At 37.3% G+C, this 26,327-nt stretch overlaps 4 protein-coding genes across 6 annotated transcripts; 3 read left to right on the plus strand and 1 right to left on the minus strand.

Moving 5' to 3' along the window:
• Window positions 1-2,622: 2,622 nt before the first annotated feature.
• LOC133696412 (disease resistance protein RPM1-like) lies at window positions 2,623-4,455 on the plus strand. Its single transcript, XM_062118603.1, has 3 exons — window positions 2,623-3,435; window positions 3,521-3,864; window positions 3,951-4,455. The coding sequence occupies exons 1-3, from the start codon at window positions 2,623-2,625 to the stop codon at window positions 4,453-4,455; spliced, it is 1,662 nt and encodes a 553-aa protein (XP_061974587.1).
• A 599-nt stretch (window positions 4,456-5,054) lies between these two features.
• LOC133697154 (uncharacterized) lies at window positions 5,055-9,485 on the minus strand. Its single transcript, XM_062119551.1, has 8 exons — window positions 9,254-9,485; window positions 8,320-9,132; window positions 7,868-7,974; window positions 7,709-7,785; window positions 7,544-7,613; window positions 6,988-7,072; window positions 6,839-6,901; window positions 5,055-6,015 (listed from the first exon to the last, which is right to left on the minus strand). Exons 1-8 carry the CDS (start codon window positions 9,326-9,328, stop codon window positions 5,320-5,322), a joined length of 1,986 nt encoding a protein of 661 aa, XP_061975535.1. The 5' UTR covers window positions 9,329-9,485; the 3' UTR covers window positions 5,055-5,319.
• A 181-nt stretch (window positions 9,486-9,666) lies between these two features.
• LOC133697155 (vacuolar protein sorting-associated protein 36-like) lies at window positions 9,667-13,701 on the plus strand. The gene is made up of 9 exons (XM_062119552.1): window positions 9,667-10,378; window positions 11,063-11,266; window positions 11,448-11,541; window positions 11,663-11,720; window positions 11,872-11,941; window positions 12,369-12,504; window positions 12,605-12,689; window positions 13,111-13,200; window positions 13,317-13,701. The coding sequence occupies exons 1-8, from the start codon at window positions 9,731-9,733 to the stop codon at window positions 13,154-13,156; spliced, it is 1,341 nt and encodes a 446-aa protein (XP_061975536.1). The 5' UTR covers window positions 9,667-9,730; the 3' UTR covers window positions 13,157-13,200; window positions 13,317-13,701.
• Window positions 13,702-19,971: 6,270 nt separating this feature from the next.
• On the plus strand, window positions 19,972-26,110 carry LOC133696092 (phospholipid-transporting ATPase 1-like). Of its 3 annotated transcripts, none has more exons than XM_062118131.1 (8): window positions 19,972-20,205; window positions 20,401-22,082; window positions 22,193-22,502; window positions 23,016-23,724; window positions 23,806-23,929; window positions 24,061-24,280; window positions 25,018-25,476; window positions 25,584-26,110. In XM_062118131.1, exons 2-8 carry the CDS (start codon window positions 20,438-20,440, stop codon window positions 25,801-25,803), a joined length of 3,687 nt encoding a protein of 1,228 aa, XP_061974115.1. In that variant the 5' UTR covers window positions 19,972-20,205; window positions 20,401-20,437; the 3' UTR covers window positions 25,804-26,110. The 3 variants fall into 3 exon arrangements, with proteins under 3 accessions (XP_061974115.1, XP_061974114.1, XP_061974116.1); XM_062118132.1 differs by having other exon boundaries at window positions 19,973-20,205; window positions 20,969-22,082; XM_062118130.1 differs by having other exon boundaries at window positions 19,972-22,082.
• Window positions 26,111-26,327: the final 217 nt, after the last annotated feature.

Genomic DNA, 26,327 nt, shown 5'->3' on the forward strand with positions numbered 1-26,327 from the left:
AAATTTTCCCCTCGAAGTATTCCTTGCATTTTTATGGGCTACAACACTTCTTATAAAGGGTTCTGTTGCCTTGACCCTTCTACATCTAGAATATATATCACTCGACATGCTCAATTTGATGAAAATTACTTTCCCTCTCTAGATACCTCTCAGGCTCAATCCATGTCTTCCCTTCAATTTTCCAATTTTTTGGAACCAACCCCTCCCTATCAAAACATGCCTGCTTCTTCCCCAACGCCACATTCCCCGCATATTACACAGTCCGGATCTAACTCATGTATTCTTTGTACTGATCCTGTGAATGAGCCTATGCAGATGGACGATTCTATTGCAGGTTCTTCTCTGCAGCACTCGGACCCCAGTTCAACTTCCCTTGAACCCATTGAACCGGCTCCTCCTCTTCCAGTTGCTGTCTCTCATATGAGTTCTCATCCTATGCTTACACGAGCCAAAGCTGGAATTTTTAAAACTCGGCACCCGGTAAATCTTGCTTTTTTGGGATCCTCTGGTCTTCTCTTAGCTCTTTTGGCATCTGTTGAACCAAAAGGATTCAAATCTGCTGCTAAGAATCACACTTGGAATTTGGTCCCTTGACTAGCCGACACCAACATTGTGGGTTCTAAATGGGTGTTTCAGACCAAATATTTGCCTGATGGTTCCATCGATCGTCTTAAAGCTCGCCTTGTTGCTAAAGGCTATACACAAATACCTGGTCTTGACTACACCGACACTTTCAGCCCGGTTATAAAGGCTACCACTGTCCGTGTTGTCCTATCTCTAGCTGTGACAAACAAATGGCCTCTTCGTCAACTTGATGTCAAGAATGCATTCCTCAATGGTCATCTTACTGAACAGGTTTACATGGAACAACCTCCTGGGTACATTGATCCTCGCTTCCCTAATCATGTTTGTCAATTGAAGAAAGCACTTTATGGACTCAAACAAGCACCTCGTGCTTGGTTTCAGCGTTTCAGCTCTTTCCTCACTCAACTCGGCTTTTATTGCAGTCGTGCCGACACATCACTCTTTGTCTTTCACAGGAAATCTGACATTATTTATTTGCTTCTTTATGTTGATGACATCATTATTACAGGCAACAACTCATCTCTTCTTCACAGTTTTACTTGTAAGCTTCATTCTGAATTCGCTACTAAGGATTTGGGTTCTATGAGTTACTTCCTTGGTCTTGAAGCTACATCCACAACTGATGGTCTCTTTATTAGTCAACTAAAATATGCTCGTGACATTCTCACTCGTGCTCAGTTACTTGATAGCAAGCCTGTTCATACCCCCATGGTTGTTTCTCAGCACTTATCTTCTGATGGTTCTATGTTTTCGGATCCTACTCTTTATCGATCTCTTGTTGGGGCCCTTCAATATTTGACCATCTCGCGTCCTGACATTGCTCATGCTGTCAACTCTGTCAGTCAGTTTTTACATTCTCCAACTAATGACCACTTTCTTGCAGTAAAACACATTCTTCGTTATGTCAAAGGGACTCTGCATTTTGGTCTCACCTTCCGCCCCTCTGCCACTCCTACTACTCTAGTTGCTTATTCTGATGCCGACTGGGCCGGATGTCCTGACACTCGTCGCTCCACCTCTGGTTATTCTATTTACCTTGGTAACAATTTGGTTTCCTGGAGTGCCAAGAAGCAACCTACTGTGTCTCGTTCAAGTTGTGAATCTGAATATCGTGCACTTGCTCTCACTGCTGCAGAATTGTTTTGGCTCACACATCTCCTTCGTGATCTGAAAGTTTCTCTTCCACAGCGGCCTCTTCTTTTATGTGACAACAAAAGTGCCATTTTCTTAAGCTCCAACCCTGTTTCTCACAAGAGGGCCAAACATGTTGAGTTAGATTATCATTTTCTTCGCGAACTTGTTCTTGCCGACAAGCTTCGCACACAATATGTTCCTTCTCACTTACAAGTAGCTGATATCTTCACCAAAAGTGTGCCTAAAGCTCTCTTTCAATTTTTCCGGTCCAAGCTTAACATCGGTTCCAACCCGACGATCAGCTTGCAGGGGGGTGTTGAAGATCATCAGCCTTAATCAAAGCCTTTCCATATATACACAGCCCTAATCACAGCACAATCATATCTAATTCCTTCCTTTCCTCTTGCTCACAATAATGTATAACGTTACCTTCCTTTCTCATGTAATACGTTACATACTGGATGTATATAAATACAAGTGCAGTCACCACCAAATTAGCGTGGCAGATTTTAAACATTCTCACTTAGTAAGTGGAGTTTATCAAAGGATAGTGATCGCAGTGGTTGGTGTGGGAAAAACCACTCTGGCCAAGAAAGTACATGACAACCACAGGGTGAAAGAGCAATTCCGGTACCATTCTTGGATCACCGTGTCTCAATCATATGATACGAGGGAGCTACGTACTACCATTCTTGGATCACCGTGTCTCAATCATATGATACGAGGGAGCTACGTACTAAGGAATATCCTGAAGAGATTCTATGAAGCGAAGAATGAGCCTTTTCCTGATAGAGTTGTTACAATGGACGAGGAGTTGTTGATCAAGGAGATTAGAGAATATTTACGACAAGAACGATATTTGGTTGTATTTGACGATGTATGGGAAATTGGATTTTGGGGAACATGGAGCATGCGTTGTTAGATCATGATAATGGCAGTAGAATATTGGCTACAACAAGAAATGAGGATGTTGCTAATTTTAGTAGAGGATCTTCATTGGTTCATGTCTATCGTATAGAACCTTCAACTCAGAAGGGGGCATGGGAACTCTTCTGCAACAAAGCATTCAGGTTTGAGTTTAAAGGGCAATGTCCAAAAGATCTGGAGGGATTGTCACGCGACATTGTTAGAAGATGTGGAGGATTACCGCCACTAGCAATTGTGGCTGTTAGTGGACTTCTAGCTACCAAAGAAAAGACCGTTCTTGAATGGAAAAAAGCTCTTAGAGGCCTTGGTGGTTCTGCAATGGTGAGTGACCCATATATTGATAATGTCACTAACATTCTATCTTCCAGCTACGGTGATCTGCCTTACCATCTCCAATCTTGTTTCTTATATTTTGGCTTGTGTCCTGAGGATTTTCCCATTAAACTTGGAAGCATAATTCAACTATGGGTAGCTGGGGGTTTTGTACAAGAAAAACCAGGCATGACACTAGAGGAGGTTGGAGAAGAATACTTCATTGAACTCATTCGTCGAAGTTTGGTTCAAGTGGATAAAGTTAGTTTGAAAGGAACTCTCAAAACATGTCGTGTTCATGATTTGGTACATGATGTCATTCTTTCCAAGTCAAAGGAGCCGAGTCTCTGCCATGTTTCCAGTAGTTTCTCAACCTTCGAAGGCATAGCGCGACATCTCTCCATAAGCAACAGAGGAAGCAACACTCCAAATAGTATCACCAAGTCTCAAACTCGCTCTGTTATAGCTTGTAACGAAGTAAAGCTGCAGAAGGCCACAATGTCAGTAATATTTGCAAAATTTAAGCTTTTGACTACATTAGATTTTGATAACTGTCCAATAGACCGCCTTCCCAAAAAGATATTTAAACTTAAGAGATACCAGAGCAGCAAAACCTCCAAGATCAATAAGAAAGCTTCATGACCTGGAGTCCTTGGATTTGAGAAATTCTTTCGTGGAAGAGTTGCCAGTTGAGATCAGTACGTTCCCTGAATTGCGACATCTTTTGGCTGATGATAGAAAGACTCGGGCATTGAAGATACATGGCAGCATTAAGCATTTGGAGTTCTTGCAAACGTTGTTTATAATTAAAGTGGATCGTGATTTAAGCTTGATCAATGATGGCCTACAAGTGTCGACGAAGATGAGGAAATTGGGGGTCATCAATTTGAAAAGAGAACATGGAAGGTATCTATGCACTGCATTAGAGAAGATGACTCACCTGCGGTCGCTACTTGTTTTTTCCATCAATCCCAGGAATGAAATTCTTGAAGTCCAATCAATATCTTCTCCTCCTCTTCAGCTGCAAAGTCTCCTAGTTGGATTCCCAAACTACACAATCTGGCTGAACTGAGTTTGAGTTTTACAAACTTCATGGATGATTCCATTGAAGTCCTTCAAGCTCTGCCCAATCTAAAATATCTTGCACTTGCATGGGCATACAACGGAGAGAAGATGCATTTTGAAGGAGGAGGGTTTCAGAAACTCAAGTTTCTGTCTCTTGCAGGCTTGAGCAATCTGAATGAAATGTTAATTAACGAAGGAGCATTGCCACTTCTTAAAAGGCTAGAAATGGGACCCTGCCCAAAACTGAATAAGGTGCCCTCTGGAAATCAAAACTTGAGATATCTCAAAGATTTATCGTCCGCAGGGATGACAAATGAGTTCACTCAAAGATTGTCACGGCAAGAATCCGAGATAGTGAGGCACATACCGATTCTCCGATATGATGCTACTTATGATCCCAATGGTGAAGGATCTTATGGAGCATTTGGATGATGAATCAAAATGAGCTAACATTTATGAGATTACAGGCATGCTGCATCCCTTTAGATTTTACATCTTTAAAACGGTACCAAGTTAATTAATAATATTAGCATAACTTTTTATATTTCTACATGTATGTTGTTGCTTGGGATATGTACATGTTGCACGGACTTCAGACTGCCAATCAACCTTAGAGCAATGCAAAGTCAGCCCTGCTAAAAAGTTGGCGAGAAGTTATGGTCAGCATCAGCTGGATGGAACACGGTAGATGTGTCTTTTTAATGTTTCAGGGGAGACTAGAGCACCTCTTCAGTAAAACCTTTTTCGAGTTTGTGATTTGGTCAATCTGTTTCAAGTGTAAGAACACTGGCATGTAGAATTTATGAAATGTCTGTATGTGCATGTGTTGTTAATATGCGAGGATCAGCTAGTAATGTACTACGAAAAATTATGTGAGCTCGTCATGAATCTAATGCAAAAGAACTTAAGAGAATTAATTAATGCCATTTCTTTTCAGTTAATCCAAGAATTTTATGGATGGTCTACGATGATCCATGCAAATCTTGGGCTGTTAAGCATTTGAAGGGAGATGATTTCATGATCCAATAAACTTTAAAACGAAAGAGAGAACTTTTACGTAGAGCAAAGGTTTTAAAGATAAATGTCTGGCCAAAATCTGGCGCTCTGGTTGTACCTATTCAATCTGAATGGCTTCCATAATCCATCCATACCATTCCAAATTTTCATTCTCTTCATGACTCCAATCCATTTGTTGACAAACTTTAATGCAAAACTGAATATAATTAATAAGAGTGAACGGATTGTAATGCTTGGGCACTTCAACATAAGTTGCAGACACGGGGTTTGTTTGCAATCTTAGTCAATGATTTCTCCTTCTTCAACCCTATAAACTTCGTCAACAATATCACATTTTCCCATGACAGAACCATTCCCTGGCTCCACTTGAGCATCATGTTCGTCGCCATCATCTCTATCACCAAAATCTTCAACTGTTGTATTGTTCGGAACTTCAGACTCTTCTTCCCCAACAAGTGAAGGTTTTTCTTCCTGTGGCTCATCCTTGCAACCATCTTCTTTAACCACTACCGAAGGAAACTTCAAAGGCTTATCTGACCAATCCTTGAAGAAAGAGTTCGCCACCATGAACCTAAAAACCTGCAACAACCGGTGCTTATCCCTCTTTATATCTGCACAAAGAAGCTTCTCCAACAGTGTTGGCTTCCTATCCTCGTTTTCTAATCCAAGCTGCATGTCTGACCGACCTTTTCTCTTATATCTTCCTCTTCTATCATGCTTGTTCCAGAATCTCCCCTTCTTAGTCAAGGACCTTCTGTTATCTTCCCTTCCATGCTCTTGTTTCTCTGAATCTAACAGATGGTGCGGTCGTATTTCTGCAGCTTCAACTCCTAGCTTCTCTGAATCTAACAGATAGCTCAGTGGTGTTTCTGCAACTTCAACTCCTAACTTCTCCGAATCTAACATGTATTCTGGTGGTATTTCAGCAACTTCAACTCCTAGCTCAGCCTGCTTTGCCAAAATCTCCTTGAGTTGCTGCATGAAACATTTCCAAGAAATTACCAAATGTTGAAGCATGTTGTAGTTCAAGAATTTTCAATAGTTCCTTGATATAGATTTGCATCACCTTGTGAAAACCAACCAATCCTTTCATAATATAAACGAAATGCATACTTTTGATAAGCATATTGTGAAATTTTCCCAATTATTACTGGCATTAAGTAGATTTTTAATCCAAATAACTATAGAAAACCATTCTTCCTCTCTTTCACCCCTATTATAAAATGAGATTTCTACTGATGAATGATATAATCATCAGTTTAAACACCAGTTTCTGTCCATTGCAATTATGGGCACCCTAGATATTATTATCAACAGTATAACCAAGTGACAGCCTTAGTTTTCTCCTAACCACTCCAATTTAACTCTTCACACCAACTTATCATCCAATTTTCTTGGCAAAGCATTTAGCACCTACATGACAGTTAAAGATCACTTTCCATGAGAACGTAAGCTAGACAATAGACTACATTTATTGTTCTACATGACAGATAGACAGCCAAACATTTCAAAAATATTAATTACCAAAACCAAAAGGTGAGAGAAAATTCTGTAAAAGGCTATAATTTCAGACAGGGAAGAAACCGATGCTGTGGAATAAAATGTAACATGGCAGAATGCCATTTTTCACTGACATATATGCTTAGCCAGAGAAACATGATCGTCCATTTAGAAGAACATATTATACAAACAAGGTCTTGTCAAGTGGCACTGGTGTTGAAAGCATGAGATAAAGGTCTTGTCTTCAAGGTTATGAGCCAAATATACAATACAATAGAAACAATGAAAAATAGTGTACCTCGCGACGAAAGTTGGCCTCTTTATCAACGACCCCAGAGTCTATTAGCTTTTCAGTCTGCTTCTGCAAGTGTCAAGTTCATGATCAACTCAATTATGTTAGATAATAATTAAATTCATGCAGCAGAATGGTACAGAACATGATCGAACCTTCTCTATGTTGGTTTTTGTTGGGAAGTGCTTCCTGCGTGATTCACGCCATTGTTTGATTTCTTGTTCCGTGTATATATGAGTTCTGCTAGGTTTACAAATGTACAGAGTTGAACAAACAAGCAAAAAAATTCCATGCAGAAATTAGTGTTGCAAAAGTGGATGTTGAGCAAGCGAAAGAGGCAGATAATACATCATAAGAATGAGGTGCAGTATACAATCTTGGGGTGAACTAAGCAACTTCAGAGAAAAGGCATAAATGCAAAATGCAGTTTTTACTTTTTTATTTGACAGAATGCTGTGACTATTTATTACTTCTCATTCACAGATACAATTGTCCAAACAAGCTAAAGCAAAGATAGCCCAATTTCATATTTCAAGTCACCCTGCAATCAATTTGAGTGTGAACTCTTGAACAGAGGAGGCCAAACAAGCAGCCTACTCTAAATCAACACCCCACCCACCTGCTAGCTTGAATCACAATATGAGATCAGCCAAACATAACTCTTTCTCAAATTGATCAGTAATGTTTAAGGGATAGATCAGCAAAAATTACCTTTTCTGTTCCGTAACTTGGTTTGAAGGATCAGAGCGACCAAATTTTGCTGCCCTCTCATTGCCTTTCCCTATGACATTTTTAGAGCACAAAGTTTAAACCAACTATCTCCATCAAGACACATGAAGAAGAGGTAATCTTGTAGCAAGGTCTACAATCACAAACCTTTTCCACCGTGTTTATTAGAAAACCCAAGCTTTCTCTTTCCATTATCCATGCGATGGAACTCGGATTTCTGATGTCTGCAGAAAATGAATTTCAGATGGTTACGAGGCACTGCTCTATATAGTAGTAGAAGTACTTAGAACAAAATTTCCAACACACCCTGATTGTGATTGCTCTCTCTTTGGATTATTTTTGAAGTTTTTTCCAGAAAAGATTCCTTGTTTGGAATTTGGAGTACTACCCTGGCCATTTTTAGCAGGATTGCCCTACATCAAGAACAAAACACTGAACTTCACCATCTTGGAAAGCAATTGTTTGGGAATGCACAATAAGCATTTTGGAGAGGTAAGAAAAAAAGAAGAAAACGTATGGACAAAACCATAAAAAGATTTGGAAGAAGATGCCATATACAAGAAAAGCCAAACAATTAAATTGTAAGGGAGTTGACCTCAAATAATAAGGTAGTGAAGCAACTTAGAAAACATGGGGGCTACATGAGTGGTACTAAAGCATGGAAAACGTTTGCAATGAGCTCAGAAAGAAATCATCCAAGTTAAAAACAACAAGTACACAACAATGGCGGCTTTTAATCACAGCTGAAATGTAGTTACCTGCCACCTATTGTAAGCAGAGGGTTGCAAGTTCTGACTTTGCTGAGATGTAAATGGGTTCCCTTGCACTTGCTGAGTTGCAGCTGGCAAAGGCTTTGGTCCATTTGCAGCCATTGTAGGCATTACAAATTTCTCACTTTGTTGTGATGCTGGCGAGATCCCTTCCACTTGCTGAGTTGCAACATGCAATGAATTTGACCCATTTGTACCCACCGCAGGCATTACAAAGTTCTGATTTTTCTGTGTTGCAGACAAGTTCCCTTGCATTTGCTGATTTTCAAAAGACAATTGTTTCGATCCATTTGCACCAGTTGTCGGCATTACAAAGTTTGGCTGGTTCGGCTTAACTTGTTGATTTACAAAAAAGTTTGGACTTTGAGCACCTACCACTTGGTGACTACTGGAAGGGACATTAAAGGAACCAACTTGAGAAGTCATTGGCATTTGCATAGGCATAACAGGGTTCATCATATTCTGCATTGGATTTTGCAACAAACCCATATTTTGATTGATTTGTTGAGGCAAATTGGAGAAACCAGGACCAAACAGCTCTCCTTGCAATTGATTTACTTGATTCATCAACATCTTTAAAGCATTCAACTTGTTGACCTGATTTTGTAACTGAAGGATAGCCAGATCATTAGGTCCACTCACTAAACCATGCTGTTGATTGATTAAAGGTGGCATATTAGGCATGGCTTGTCCATTTCTTAAATGGGTATTTGAGTTATTAAAAGGAATTGGGATTTGAGGATTGACTAAACCCAGCTGAGGTTGCATTGAATTTGTTAAAGAAGGATTTGCTGAAAATCCCTGATAAATCCAACAAACAAGAAAGAAAAAACCAAAAACAGTTCAAAATTAGAACAAAGAAAAACCCTTTAACATACAAAATTATCAGAGACAGTGAGTGAGAGAGAGAAGGGTAAAGTACCTGTTGATTATAAGGAGCAGTGTTGCCCTTTTGTTTGTGATGTCTAGGACGACGGGAATTGAAGAAAGGTTCCATCTTTAAGCATCAAGACTGCTACTTTACACAATGCAGTAAGCAAGAAGACAGAGGGTATTAGGGTTTAAGCTTTAACAGAAGGAAGGCGGGCTTGTGTTTCCAGGGTACCAGCTTTTTTTTGTCTTATAGACAAAAAGCATAACTACAAATCAGTCCTAAATTCAGTATTCCAATCCCCAATCTTTAAAGGTTATTAATGTTTCCCCCATCTTTCATAAATCATGAAACATTTATAATGATGACCCTTGATGGGCCACATTTTGAGCTATCCTTCATACTATAGGGACTAAATAAATTCATGTCAATAAATTAATTAACTCTTAAAATTAACTTGTACTAAATCTTAACGAACTAGACTTAAAAAACAGACACAACTTGTCAAACGACACAACATCCACAAGAATGTCCACCGCGACCACCAGTTTTTTCGAACCAGCCTCCGTGACCAGCAGTGGCCGTCCAGTCCTCCACCAAGCCGAAGTAGAATGCCACCTCCTCTCACCTTTAGACCTTGAAACCGAACCCACCACCACCGCGACAACCACCATCAATTCACTTGACTTCCCTGCATTAAAATCAGGCCTTGGAATCCTCACCACACACCGCCTCCTTTGGCTTCCCTCTAATGCTACGACAGACAGTTCAAGTCCAATATCAATCCCTTTGAGTTCTGTAACTCATATATTTTCACCAAAAAAGTCGATCAAGTCAATGTTTCACTCACCCCGGATCCGGTTTCAAGTTTCTATGCATTCAAGGAGTGTTGTGGTGACTTTAGTGATCAGAGGGAAGGGAGATATTGATGGGTTTTTGACAAAGTTTTGGGATTGTTGGAGAGGAAGGGCTTGGGAGATTGGTAATGATAGTGGCGGTGGGTCAAGTTCGGGGTCTGTTCCGGCTTCTGGGTCAGTTTCGGGTGGTGGGTTATACTCGAGTGATGGGTCAGTGAGGCTGGTGGGTGTGTCTGGGATATTGAGGAAAGAGCAGGAGATGTGGGAAAGTACTGATAAGAGCTTGCAAGAGGCTTTTCATGACTTGAATGCTCTTATGGTAATTGTTGCTTTCGAAAGTTTATTGCATATAGAAGATGTTTACTTTTAATTGTAGTTATTGAGTTGTCTGATTATAGATTAATGGATTAGTTTTTTTTAATTGCTTGATATAAACAATGCGTACATGGGGCTTTTGTATGCTGAGGATGAACTTGAATTCTTTCATAGTTGTTTGTCTTCTGTTGTTTCCAAGAATAGCTTGTAGGAATTGTTTAGTTGTAATTATTGGGTTATCTAGGAATCGATTAATGGAAAATAAGTCTACTCTAAGGATATGCTCTTGCATTTGTTAGACTATGTAAGAAATGAAAGCGATACTTTTGGTTTTGACTGGTGTCTATTGTGTTAAGCCAAATTGATATTGCTTCATCACTCTGTTTTTTTTTTTTTTTCCTTTTTCAAAAGGTTAATAGCTTGTGGGAGATCTTTAGTGTTTTTTTATCTGGCTGTTTAGCAATAAAGTAACGAAGTAGTTGGAGTACCTTGACTTGAGCTATTATACACATGGGTTGTTGCATTGCTTATATTATGTGAGAAGTGAATTAACTGAATGTTTGGCTTTGTAACAGGACTGCATTGGTTAGGTTTTGCCTTGTGTATGATGTGTTGAGTTAAATTGTTATTGTTTTGTCACTCTGGTTTTGGCTGCTGCTTAATGACCAGTGGTGTTTAAAATCTACAGAGAAAGGCCAAAGAAATGGTCATCCTAGCAGAGAAGATGAGGCAGAAGCTTTTGTCTGGATCGAGCTCTCAAGGTAGTTCTGGGAATGATGAGGAAATGGGTTCCAAAGAAGAGATGCAAGATTGGCTGCTGAGTGTTGGTATCATATCCCCAGTAACAAAAGAATCTGCAGGTGCCATGTATCATCAACAACTGTCCCGTCAGGTCTGTTTCATTTGCCACCTGTTTCGTTGACTCTGTATGTGTTTCTCATGGCTTGTGGCTTAATCCATTGATAAGAGAAATTTAGATGGATCTTATATTTCTCATGTTAAATATATCCTGTTTTACTCAATTTTCTTCCCTTAAAGAAGAGAATCTCAATTTTTTATTTGTTGTTACTTAGTTGGCAGATTTTGTCAGAATTCCGCTAGAGAAAGCTGGAGGAATGATCAATCTTATAGATATCTATTGCCTCTTCAATCGTGCTCGGGGAACAGGTTTGTTTGTTGTCATAAGCATTCCTTGTTTTACTGACTGGTACTTCAATGAATAACTTTTAGCAGCTCTCACTGATTATTTTTATTTTTATTTTTATTTTTTTGTAAATGTTCTATGTAGAATTGATCTCACCTGAGGATTTGTTGCAAGCATGTTCTCTTTGGGAGAAGTTTGATGTGTATGTATGATACTATCTTCAACTAATATGACACTATGGTTGTTTGTTTTGAGATCAAAAGGATGGAGACTAATTAATTTCTACGCTCATGTATCATTAGATTATCTTTGTGACTTTCAAGTCATTTATAAGATTGTACTTTGTTTCGCAGTCCAGTAATGCTTCGGAAATTTGATAGTGGAGTGAAGGTCATCCAGAATAAGTCCCATAGTGATGAGGAGGTGATCTCTTTTACGTTCATTTTAAGGAATCCTATAACAATTATGCTTTAATATAATATATATATTTGGATTGGAATTAACAAGATGAACTTGAGGCTCATTTTGCAGTTGCATTTGTTACTTTTTTAGTCGCTTGTCCTGTATATTGTTTGGAAATGCATGGAATTTGCAAAAGTTGTGTAAACTGAATATGATTGTTAGCTAATTCATATCATAAGACTTGCTAACAAAGAGGTGCTGAGAGCCAAAAGTGTTTGTAAGGGGGATATCTAAAGGGAATATAAATTGGAATGAACAAAATTATGTCCAGATTGGTTTAATGATTTCTAGACTGTCATGGTAGTCCTTTATTAGTATGTGCTGAAATTTCTAAATAAGAAGTACTTCATAGGACATCACCATGTGTAACTATTCTGGTCAATTTTAGGTTTTTGCAAGAATCAAAAACCTTGTATCAAAGCCTGAAGCCCTGCGGTCTGGAATAACTGCTAGTGATGCTGCCATGACATTGGGTATTGCTCCAGCTATGGCCAAGGAGCATCTTCTAAGTGCTGAGAGCAAAGGTGCATTTCTTTGTAATTTTCTTCCAAAGAATTTGATAATATAGTTGAGTTTGAGATAATATAGTTGATTTTTAACTTCATCATTGAAAATTATTGGCAGGATTGCTATGCAGGGATATAAGCCCTGATGGATTTCGCTTTTTCATTAACCTCTTTCCTGAAATCAATTCTGATGATATACACATGTAAGCTGATAATTCAGAACAAATTTGGTTGTATTTTATATATATTATTTATGGCTAATGATTGGGCACACGAGGAGAATCTCTCAAAACCCCTGCCCTCCCCCTTGCCCTTCTCCGGGATGCTTTCTACAAAGTCAAAAGCAACAAAACATCCTCCTATCTAACTAGGTCATTAACTCTAGCCTTTCCTTTTGGACCCTGGAAGCTTTTACCTCTCCATTTCTTAGATATACGAAACTTTGATGGCTACAGCTGCTGTTTTGAATTCCTTCAAGGATGAACAGTGGAGGTCCATACCTTGTGTTTTCCTCTATGAGTTGTTTATGGAAACCTGTACAAACAAAACCTTCTTGTCCTCATGTATCATTCGATTTAGTTGAAATCACTCATTTAATACTGTATCACCTCGTGTGCTTTACAGGGTCAAGGATCATGGGATTTATTCTCTGTGGATAAAAAGTTGGTAGCTGTTTCTGCTCAGAAATCTGAAACCAGTACACAGCATGACAATGTAAGATTGGGTTTTCAAAACTCATCATGTACTTGATTTTCAGTTTGTATTCTCGTATTCTAAGCCATTCATCCTCATGTCTATTGGTTCTAACATGGCAGTGTCTATTAATGCAGAGAATTGCTTTCCCATTTCACTCAATCAGCCATCAAATGCCAATCAAACCTTGATAGGCCAGGCTTCAAGGTGGCATTGCGACGTGATGATCGCAAGGTAGCTGCTGCAGCACAGAGACATGGTTTCTAACACACGATCAAGTTAACCTAAATCAAACAAATGAATGACAACTTTGTTGGTGTTACTTTTGGAGATGATACTCTTAATTTCTGGGACGGTAAATACAAGGAAATTCAATATTTTGTAATTCAATATTTTGTGTAAGAGTGATCTTTGTAATTTATGGATCAAGTAAATACATAACTGCAAGGAGCATCATGCTTTATTCATCTATCCAATTTAGGACTATGTCCTGAGAGAAATTAGGATTTGGTGTTTTTGCCAGTAATGACTCCAAGAAACTTTTTTTTTTCTTTAATTCGTAAGATTTTATTTCAATTATAAAAATCAACTTGATTTTAATAAAGCCCTCATGAATTTTTCATACGAGCATGTATATTTCTTATTTGCCTCCTGCTTAAATTGAGCTTTTAAAAATAAAATCATGTGCTTGTGTGATGAAATATTTTTTTGTGTCTATATCTTTAATAAACTCGACATTAATTTCTCATTGGATCTTACTCATGATCATCTTGCTTTCTCTATTTTGCATTGCTGATTTGCATTTTTTTAAATAAAAATTATAGAAATTAACTTCTCACAATATTTTATCCTAATTACATTATAGGTTAGAGGGTAGTGAAGTTGAGGCAGTATCCTAATTTTATTCTTAATTAAACAAGGATTAATGAAGCTGGATATTGCTTTGAGAAGGACATAGATGCAATCTTCTTTCGACCAACCAGCATCTCAAAATATTTTCCCTCCACGACTTGATTGTAGATTTCATCCTCAACTTTCTCTGTGCTCAAAGAGAGCAATCTAAAAATCTTCAATGGGCCTATTCTGCAATGGCTGGAACTTTCAGCCTGATAGTGATACCGACCCCGACCCAGGTTTGTCCAATCTTGTCCCGTCACTCTCTTCTGTGTGATAGATGGAATGATACTGACAAAGCTAGCTCTAGCTCAGCCATCCACTGCACTTCTATCGTTATAACTCTAATTCTTCACTAGCCGATCGAATAAGGTCCCTTCAACTGATTGTAACAGTAGGTGCCTGTCCATAAGAAGTGGAAAACGATGTCGTTAAGACCCCATTACGGAAGTCTCGATCAAACAACTGAGTCCTTGTGATAGTTGAGGGATGGGAAAATGTTGTTAAACCTCAGAAATTCACGACGGCAAAGGGAAGGAATTGCGAGGAAAGTTGAAAAGAGAAAGTTGCCTTCGAAAGAATACTGAAAGTATTACGTACAGTGATTTTATCATCATGTAAATAGCATAGCATAGCATTCTTGCATCAGTTTGAGCTGTTAATTGTACTCACCATTGATCAGCATCCACAAGGAAAGCTATTCTGTCTTGGGAATTAAGCATGAATTAAAGGGAAATCAGTGAAAGTATTGCGCACGTGAATTTTGGACATGTATGTCTTTATTGCCTGGCTATTAACTTTTGATGACGTTAAAGAGGGAATTATTGAAAAGAAGCAAGGAGTAGTGCTTGACTAGCAACAGTGCTGAAAACGCATAAAACTAACATGTGGCTGGGTCAACTGAAAGAGGGTATTGCTTGGTGTTGGCGTATTGGAAGGAGAGTGCTGCACCAGGAGATAGTGCTCTTCCGTCGTTGACCAGACAGTCATCCACGGCAGTACTGCGCTTGAATATTGAAGGATGGCAGAACTGAATTCTTTACGGGTGATCAGATGGATATTAATTAGCAATGGGTACTTGTGAATTTGTATTTTGTGATATCCTCTAAAATTCGTGATATTGATCACTGCACCTGCACCTAAATAGACAGCTACCATTATCGTCTCAAACTCAAACTCAAGGGAGTTAATGCATCAATTCATATATATAGAAGGAATTTCCATGAGACTGTTTGTTCATGTGATATATAGAAAATTGTTTTTAAAAAAAATTGATTTTTTTATGCTTTAAAATATTTTTTATATATTTTTAGATTGTTTTGATATTTGATATGAAAAATAAAATTTAAAAAATAAAAAATGTATATTATTTTAAAATATTTCAAAATAAAAGGCAATTTAAACACATAGAATTTATGGATTATTATTAACTCATTATGAAATTAAAGAGATAAATAAATAAAAAGATGGTTGTGCTTGCCTAAATCGCTCGAATAGATTGAAAGGAAGAGAGTGGTGCCTGATCACTAGCTAGCAACAATGCTGAAATTAAGTACGGATGATTTAACAAGTGGCTGAGAGAACTGTAAGAGGGTATTGCTTGGTGCATGTTGGCGTATTTGAAGGAGAGTGCTGCACCGGGAGCTAGTGCTCTTCCGTCGTTGACCAGACAGTCATCCACGGCAGTACTGCGCTTGAATATCTCAGGGTTAACAAGGGTGGCGGAGCTGAATTCCTTACAGTTGAGATGGATATTAGCAATGGGTACTTGCGAATTTGTGTTTGCGATTTCTACTGAAAATTGCGGTATCCCACTTGGAAGAGTGCCGGCAGGGCCTTGTGCAACCGAGATCTCGTTCTTTGATGAACATCTGTCCATCTTCGCTGTAGCTGATCCTTTCACTGTACTCGCTTACTACAATTATCGATCGTCTCAAATCCAAATTTATTAACTCAGATTTATTATTTTTTTCAAAATAACATCAATTAGATTTTAAAAATAAAAATTTCTGACACCTGTATTTGCCTAATCTGACGAAATTCATCGGAATCAGGTTACCCCCGATGGCAAAATCATCAGATTACATACCTTTTTTCTTTCTTTTTCTTCCCTTTTTTTTTTCTTGCAGTAATCCTTTTTATCATGCAATTAACCTGATAAAAGTATAACGCCAGGATGACGAGTTTCTTTTTCTAAGACAAATACAATTGGCTATGGTTTGCTGTAAAGTCAAATCAAATCTTACAATCACATCACCCGTTAAATATGATGTTTTTTTATTTAAATCTTTCGTCCAGAATGTTCCAAACTACTTATTTGGCGAATTTGAAATCCTCCCCGAGAGTGGGGCCACAATAATTAATTATTTGAACATTTGGGAAGCGGCTGCGACTGCGGCTGCGTTACTAAAAAATTTAAAATGTTTTTTATTAAAATTAAATATAATTTATATTTTTTAGATCGTTTTGATATACTAATATAAAAAATAATTTTTAAAAAATAAAAAAAATTATTAACATATATTTTAATATAAAAAATTATTTAAAAAATACCCGCAATCACATTGCAAAACACACTATATGAAAGGAGGCCAAGCTGCTAGGTTAAATTGGGGTGGAGGGAAGACTTTGAGCCGCTTTTATTTCAATTTGATAGAGACAGGGACTGATGCTTCGTTCCATCACGTCTTGAGGCAGTGTTACCAATCCCAAGGATTAAGTAAATGATGGGTGGTTTTGCGGAGTTATAAATTTATTTTTAAAAAAAATTATTATTTTTTTATATAAATAATATTAAAAATAATTATTACCTCAATATTAAAAAGAAAATTATTCATCAAAAAGTCAAGATTATGTCATATATCAAATTAAATAAGGGTTAACGGTTTTGGAGGTTTAATCACAGGCAAAGAGTAAGATTCAGTTTAATTTAAATAAAAGATACCAATAAAAGAATGTTATTTTTAATGAAATTAGGTTGATTCGTTTTATAATTATTGATAGATTAGGCCGTTTGCCTGTTAGTCTTTGTTGTCATCTTGAGCTAGGCGTAAAGCATACGATTTAAAAAAATATCTTCAAGGGAATCTCATTTTTCAGTACAAATTTCTTGTGATTAAAGAAAAGAAAAGGTGGTGAATTTGCTGTGGTCATGGAGTCTGGTCCTCCATAGGAGGTGGTGGTCGGGGTGGGGGTGGTGGTGGTTGTGTTGTGGTCAGCGAGGGATCGGATTTGCTTTCGTTCAATCAACACAGTGAAATCATTTTTTTTTCTTATAAAAAAAAGAGCAATAAAGAATAGAAGCATGTCAGCCATTAAAGGGAGCAGGCGTGGCCTGGTGTAGTTGTTGCAACCATTATGAAAGCAAGATAATTAAATCGTATTGGATAAACATACAATTTGGATATGATTTATGATCAAAATTCATGGTCCGACCGCAAAAAAACACCACCTAGATGATCATATTTGTTTTTTTATTTTAAAATTATTTTAAAAAAATTTGAAATTTTTTTATTTAATTTAAATTAATATTTTTTGATATTTTTAAATTATTTTGATGTATTAACATTAAAAATAATTTATAAAAATTAAAAATATATTATTTTAACATAACTTTAAATCAATAATATTTTAAAAAATAACTAAATCCAGACTCAGAACTCTGAAACACGCCAGACGTGTAGATGGATCTGTGAATTAATTTATTGACGGAATATCTCCACGTCATCATTTTTACTACCAGACCCTCTAGAATATTTTTGAAAACACGGGAAAGGACAAAAAAGTCGGTCAGCTACTATCCCAGTTTCTGTTTAGTCCTCCAACAAACAAATTATCCAATTGGATCCTCTCTGTAATTAAATGCTACCCATATTAACCCCCCACGTGGCTAGTTACGGTCATGAATTTAGTTCGAATCTGAATGATTGGATAAATTAGAATTAGATGAAGGAATGAATTGGGAAAATTGTTTCTCGGGGGACTCAATCGAGAATATGGCATAACAGTTAAAATGGTGTACGTTTCTCACACTTCTCGTGCATATGTTCGTACAAACTGCGAAGATAATCTTCGTTGTTGTTATTTTTTTTTTTTTTAATCACAGGAATACAATTCTATATCGATCTCATATGTATTGATAGCTAGCTGTGTGTTGATTTTTAAATTAATATTTAATTATTGTCTTGAAATTAAAAAAAAAAACGAGAATATATAATGAGAATAAAAGGAGCATGTTTCCATGTTATTTTTATTTTTAAAATATAATAATTTATTTTGGATCTTTTTAGAAATTGATTTATTTTATATCCTTTTTTATTAAATATATTTTTATTTTCTGTTCTGAGGAGTAACTTAACAGATTTTGAACAACAATTGTAATTCCACCTCACGTTTTAGTTATGCAAGAGACTAACAGAACACCATCTACTTCTAACTACATATTTTACTTGTGATTTGCCATCGACCATGACTACTTTAAAAAAAAAATGGTTAGACATATTATTTTAATATAAAAATTTCAAATGGTATATTGAAAAGCTTATTTAAACATCTAGTAAAATAAATCTATAATCATCAATTTAAATAAACAAATAAAAATTGTTGACCACAACGAAAAAAAAAACTAAAAAAAAACAAAAAATAAATGTATATCGGGACATTTAATCTCGTAAAATAAAACTTTTATCTTTTTGTGCCAATCAAATTTGTTTATTAAAAGATGATACAAACACTTATGAAATTGTGTTAATAAAATAAAATAAAAATATTATGCAGGGTTAGATGTATCACAAATATTATTTAAAATAGTTAGTCTTTTTTATAAAACAAAGCTCATCGTATATAAGAAAAAAAACATTCAAAAATCAAATACAAAACAAAATATTTTTTTTAAAAAAAAACTTGTTAAAAACATCTTTGGAAATCTTATAGTTTAAGTCATGAGACTGAGATAAATCAAAAGAAAAAAAATAAAAACAATCACAAGACTAATCTTTTTTGAAAAAAAAAAAGTAGGATGATAGAACCGTAAAAGAAAATGAAAAAAGAGAATCTTTAATCTTACAAACTCTTAAACCTCGTGACGAGTATCATCAAATCGAAAGCATGACAAATTAAAAAAATCATGAAATTCAATTACAAATCAAACATTGAAGGATGAAACCAGATAAAAAATCTACCATGAAAAAAAAAAACAAGATGACATTTTCAATAACACAGTAAAACAACATATTTGATCCCGTGAATATATTACACGCGTCATCATAAGATGACAAATGCATTCCATGTGCGAGCTATTACTTGAAAATAACAACATGAAAAGATGAAATCACCCCTGTAATATTTCCTTATTTTTTTTCCTAAATTAAAGGGTTAAAAGATCCTTTAACAGTATTGAAAAAAAAAAAAAAACTAAAAACCCTTGCCTAGCTGTTCATTTTTTCTTGAACTTGGGGGGCAAGTAAATATTTATATTGTTTTGAGAAAATTGAAAAGATAAAAGCAACCCTAGTCTTCCTTTAATAACCAATAGATACTTTTGAAAACATAAAATTACTTAAAAACCAGAGTAACCAAAATTATTCTCAAATAACAAAATTGCTACTATACTATTATATATAATTCACAATATAATTCTTTTAATTATATCTACAATGACGGATACCGTAAGACTTTATGTATTTTTTAAAATACTACCTTATAACTTTGTAGTTAAAACTGTTTTTGTATATGAAAATTAATTTTTTCAACACATTATCAGAAAACCATCATGATTTATAGTAATGGCTTTTATTAAATACTATCGAAATAAAAAAAATTTTCTTTCTACATTTTGATTTTGATGTTCCTTAATCTGACAATTTTTTTTTGCCGCCTTTTATTACTGCCTATTTCCTCCTTTCTTGCAAACCCCGTCGTCTCTTTAACAATGCCCCTGACTTAGTACATTTCTCCGTGTCCCTGCAACTCGCTTCTGCAACCACCATTACTTCTGCACCAACCCAACTTTGCTGCAATCATTTTCAAGCCTCTCGGTTCTTTTCTCCCTGTACTTTTCATTGGTTTTGCTTTAGTTTTGCATGAGAAACAAGTGCTTGCGGTTTCAAAGTGTAAAGAGAGCTCATAGTACAGGTGATTTTCCTCCGTGTCTGTTGAATTTGTGGTTTTCTGTACATTTTGTAAAGAAAAACTGAGTCTTTTTGTAGCTTAAGCTGTTTTAGTTTCTGGGTTTTGCTTAAAAGTCAAACCTTTGCTGCTGCTGCTGCAATTGCTGTTGTTGTTCTATGTTTTTGCTGTGATTTTTTTATTAAGAGAGATTACTGCCAGGTCTTCTGTCGGTGGAGAGTTGTTTTAGCTCTAGATCATGGTCACAGAGAGGCCTAGGCCTTTATTGATCCCATCACCAAGAACACCAAGTAGCGCCAAGGATTTGCCTAGTTTACCAGTTTTATCTAATAGTGTAGTCAAAGTCAATCTTGACAATCCTAGTTTTGCTTCTGGGATGGATTCTTCAAACCCAATTGAAAGCTCATCAAGTTGTGAAATTTCTTTTAAATCTGCGTCAAGAAGTCTTTCTTCAAATCCATCAAGGGCTTCGCGTGGGAATTCAGTTAGAACAGGGAGTTTTCGTGATTTAGGATCAAGACCTGTGAGGTTGGGGTCTAGAGGGGGTGATTCAGAGATGTTTAGTGCATCCCAGAAAGAAATTAGTGATGAAGATGCTAGGTTGGTTTACTTAGATGATCCTGCAAAGTCAAATGAGAGGTTTGAGTTTGCTGGGAATTCAATTCGAACTTCGAAATATTCTATCATTTCCTTCATACCTCGAAATTTGTTCGAGCAATTTCATAGAGTTGCATATATATACTTCCTTATTATTGCTGTGCTCAACCAGCTCCCCCAGCTTGCAGTTTTCGGCAGGGGAGCTTCCATTTTGCCTCTTGCATTTGTGCTGCTGGTTACAGCAGTTAAAGATGCTTATGAAGACTGGAGAAGGCATATGTCAGATAGAATTGAAAACAATAGATTGGCATGGGTTTTGGTCAATGACCAGTTTCAACAAAAGAAATGGAAGGACATTCAGGTTGGTGAGATAATCAAGATTCAGGCAAATGACACTCTTCCTTGTGATATGGTGCTGCTCTCGACTAGTGATTCAACTGGGGTCGCCTATGTGCAGACCATAAATTTGGATGGAGAGTCGAATTTGAAGACCAGGTATGCAAAGCAAGATACCCTCTCAAAGATTACGGAAAAGGAAAAGATTAGTGGGCTGATCAAGTGTGAAAAACCCAATAGAAACATATACGGATTTCAGGCAAATATGGACGTTGATGGGAAACGATTGTCACTTGGGCCCTCCAATATTATTCTTCGTGGCTGCGAGCTCAAAAATACTGTCTGGGCTATTGGAGTTGCAGTGTATTGTGGTCGTGAGACCAAGGCAATGCTTAACAGCTCAGGAGCCCCGTCAAAGAGGAGCTGGCTTGAGTCACGTATGAACTCAGAGATCATTGTACTCTCTGTGTTTCTTATTGCTTTGTGTACTGTTGTCTCCGTCTCTGCTGCTGTGTGGTTGAGGCGCCACCGTGATGAGTTAGACACCATGCCCTTTTATAGAAGAAAAGATTTCAGCGACAGAGAGCCAGAGAACTATAATTATTATGGATGGGTGGCAGAGATGCTTTTTACGTTCCTCATGTCAGTTATTGTGTTCCAGATCATGATCCCTATTTCTTTGTACATTTCTATGGAGCTTATCCGGGTTGGACAGGCTTACTTAATGATTCGAGATACACAAATGTATGACGAGGCTTCGAATTCAAGATTTCAATGTCGGGCGCTGAATATAAATGAGGATTTAGGTCAGATAAAGTATGTTTTCTCTGATAAAACTGGTACTCTCACTGAGAACAAGATGGAATTTCAATGTGCAAGCGCATGGGGTATAGATTACAGTGATGGGAAGATCAGCACACAAAACCAGCAAGTTAGATATTCTGTTAAAGGTACTGAACTTTTGTTATTAACCATGTGTTTTCAAGTCTGAACTTTTTTATTTGTTTTGCGCAAACTAACTCTCTGTTCTATGTGTTTTGTGTGCTTTGCTTGTTATCAGTGGAGGGGAGGAATGTGAGGCCGAAAATGTCGGTGAAGGTTGATCCTCAGCTTTTAGAATTATCAAAAAGTGGAAGGGATACAGAAGAAGTCAAACACGTTCATGATTTCTTCCTTGCATTGGCAGCTTGCAACACAATTGTGCCTCTTATTGTCGACGACAAGTCTGACCCTACTGCAAAGTTGATGGATTACCAAGGGGAGTCTCCAGATGAACAGGCACTGGCTTATGCTGCTGCAGCATATGGATTTATGCTCATAGAACGAACTTCTGGCCATATAATTGTTGATATCCACGGAGAGAGGCAAAGGTACATTTTTCATTGCTTTTCATTCTCTGTTTTCCCCCCTTGTTTCATTGCCATTCTTGTATTATGACTGCCCATCACTCTACAGCCACTTCATTGATGAGAACTGCTGCTAAAGCTACCACTGCATGGAAGATAATTGCATTGCAAAGCATTTAAAAGACAGGATGCAGTGATATTTCTATTTCTATCCATTTTAGAAGCCTATGCTACCTTCAGCTTTTTGGTAGAGGATGATAGTCATTTAAAAAGTTTTTACTTATTTGGATGATAAATTTTTATTTTCTAAAATTCTTTCGATAAGGAGTTGCTTTCTGAAATATAGGTGACTACGGTTTCTTTTTTATCTCTACTTTGGATTATATGAATCATAATAGACAGACGAAAGTGAACTGAATAGTGGTGGCAGTACTTGGAGCAGCTACAGTTGATCACTTGCTCCACTGATTGTTGTTGTAACTTTGAGTTTCCTTCCTGGAAAGCTGTTTTTTAATATTTCCCATATGAGCCTTGCAGGTTCAATGTATTCGGTTTGCATGAGTTTGATAGTGACCGGAAGAGGATGTCAGTTATACTGGGGTGCCCTGACAGTACTGTGAGAGTCTTTGTGAAAGGTGCCGATACATCCATGTTTAGTGTGATAGATAGATCTTTGAATACGAAGGTAGTACGTGCAACTGAAGGCCATCTTCACACTTACTCCACACTGGGTTTGAGAACACTTGTCATTGGGATGCGTGACTTGAGTGACTCAGAATTCGAGGACTGGCACTTCTCTTTTGAGGCAGCTAGCACAGCTGTAGTTGGCAGGGCTGCTTTGCTTCGTAAGGTTGCTAGCAATGTTGAAAGGAACCTCACAATACTTGGTGCGTCTGCTATTGAAGATAAACTGCAGCAAGGGGTGCCAGAAGCCATAGAATCTTTGAGGACAGCAGGAATTAAAGTATGGGTTTTGACAGGGGACAAGCAAGAAACTGCCATTTCAATTGGCTACTCCTCAAAGCTTCTAACGAACAAAATGACTCAGATTATAATCAATAGCAACTCAAGGGAGTCTTGTAGGAGATGTTTAGAAGATGCCTTGGTCATGTCCAAGAAGCTGAGGGCTATTTCCGAAACATCAGATAGCACTGGAACAAGTTCTGAAGCTGCTAGAGGCTCAGTGGCCCTTATTATCGATGGTACCAGCCTTGTTTATATACTTGATAATGAACTCGAAGAACAGGTAATTACTTACAAATTCACCTTCTCTATTCCATATCAAAGTTGCTGTTCGCTGATGTAGCTTACTTATTGTTGGCTTTAGCTCTTCCAATTGGCTAGTACATGTTCTGTGGTCCTTTGTTGCCGCGTGGCTCCATTGCAGAAAGCTGGAATTGTGGCGCTTGTGAAGAAGAGGACTTCTGAAATGACACTCTCCATTGGAGATGGTATTTCTCTTAATTTTAGATAAATATCTTATGCTTCCAAAGAGCAAACTCTGGGAGCCCAGGAATTCATTTTGTCTGTTTTCTTGTTGGTGTTTGAGGCTGACATTGGAAAAATCTTCTGAAACTTTCAGGTGCTAATGATGTCTCAATGATCCAAATGGCTGATGTGGGAGTTGGCATCAGTGGGCAAGAGGGTCGGCAAGCTGTAATGGCATCAGATTTTGCAATGGGGCAATTCAGATTCTTGGTTCCACTTTTACTAGTCCATGGACACTGGAACTACCAGCGGATGGGCTACATGATACTATACAATTTTTACAGGAATGCGGTGTTTGTTTTCGTTTTATTTTGGTGAGTGATTCTTCCTTTGATTATGTTTTGATCATTTTTCATATGCAAAGCTCTCCTGTAGTTTAGCTGGTAAAATTTGTTGGGCACTGTTAGCAGGTTGAATCAATTAATTCTTCGCGCGAACCTAAACTACTTCATGAGCGTTGTGATTCTTTATGAAGAAACGAACTATTCTCTGCTTATCTACAATTGAGTTAACACCTAAATTATATTTGTGGATTTTTTCTCTTATAGTTTTATTTCTGAAATGCCGTTCTAATCCTTCCTGGGGGTTCCACCCACAAACACAAAGTTTATGGCTGACCGTTATTGCACCTCATCATTTAGCTATTGCATTTTTTTCTCTCGTTGCTGGTCATATGTATAGAACTAACTTCGGGATTGGGCACAATATAAAAGATCTTGTAGAAGCAAATAAACTCCCTTCCATCCTCTTTTCCTTCTTTGAAATGGGTAAAAAAGTTCCTTCCGTAGATTTCTGCTATATAATCTTAGAATTTCCATCACTCAGATTAGTTTGTGAAAGGCACTCTTAAATGAATCTGAAGCTGAGTGGTTAAAACTAGATGAACCTTTTGATCCCTAGATCTCTTCTGTGGTAGATATGTAGGGCTCAAACAAGCATTGTGGTGTTTTTGTAACGACATTCTATGTAGTCCTTGCTGTAACTGAAGTTTATGTCACCCTGCAGTCCATGATAACAAGGGATTTAATGTTCTTTTGTGCACTCTGTGCAGGTATGCGCTCTTTGCTTGTTTCACTTTGACGACTGCAATCAATGAGTGGAGCAGCATGTTATATTCTATAATTTACACCTCACTGCCTACCATTGTTGTGGCTATTCTCGACAAGGACCTAAGTAGAAGGAATCTCCTAAAGTATCCTCAGCTTTATGGAGCTGGACAAAGACAAGAGGCATACAACAGAAAGTTGTTTTGGCTAAAAATGTTGGACACCGTGTGGCAAAGCCTGGTTGTCTTTTTTGTCCCTATCTTTGCATATTGGGCGAGCACCATTGATGTGCCAAGTATCGGAGACCTTTGGACACTCGCGGTGGTTATTCTGGTTAATTTGCACCTGGCCATGGACATTATCAGATGGAACTGGATCTTTCACGCAGTTATTTGGGGATCTATTGTTGCAACTTTCATTTGTGTCATGATCCTCGATGCTTTTCCTATGTTTGTTGGTTACTGGTATGCCCTCTTCTCTTTCACATACATGTGTTACTTGCGCTATTTCTTCCCCAGTTATGTTCACAAATGGATTGACTAATGCTTCCAACTGCAATGTAATTTGACAGGGCCATCTTCCACATCATGGGGGAGGCGTCATTCTGGGTGTGCTTGCTTGGTATAATTATAGCAGCACTCCTTCCTCGTTTTGTTGTGAAAGTACTCTATCAACACTTCACTCCTGATGACCTTCAGATTGCAAGAGAAGTCGAGAAGTTCGACCATCAAAGAGACATGGCTGTAGAAGTAGAAATGAATCTCATCCTGGAGCCGCCTCCTCGGAGATGATGATCGGCGGTAATCTTGGTTCCTTGTACATCATCATACATTTTTGTTTTTGTAAGAAAAATCACTTTCTTTAGGTATCTTGAGAGCATTGGTGCTATTGAGTTCCCGGATTTTCATTGTTTGCTATCCGAAGGATACATAACAGGTTGTAATGCTTAGGTACTTTGTTTATACAATGTTGAATCACATGAAATTATTAGTGTAAATTAACATATTTTTTAGAACAGGAATAAAGAAGTTCAACACTTGTACAAGAATTTTCCCATGGAAGAATTTGATTTATTTCTTCCTTTGATATTCATGCAAAGGTGATATTTATTTTGGATGAATTAGTTAAAATTAAAAATGTTTTTACAGGTTTTGACATAAAATATGTACTTATTTATTATAATATCCAGAGCTTACCTTAAAATCAGTGTTAATGGACCCAGCACAGTGAGATGGTGACATCCATCTGAAGCATCTTCAATTAATTAAACCAGGTAATATAAATAAGCAAAGTTGGATCACAATTTCACCATATT

The sequence above is a fragment of the Populus nigra genome, chromosome 6, assembly GCF_951802175.1.
Source record: "Populus nigra chromosome 6, ddPopNigr1.1, whole genome shotgun sequence".
Classification (NCBI taxonomy): Eukaryota; Viridiplantae; Streptophyta; class Magnoliopsida; order Malpighiales; family Salicaceae; genus Populus; species Populus nigra.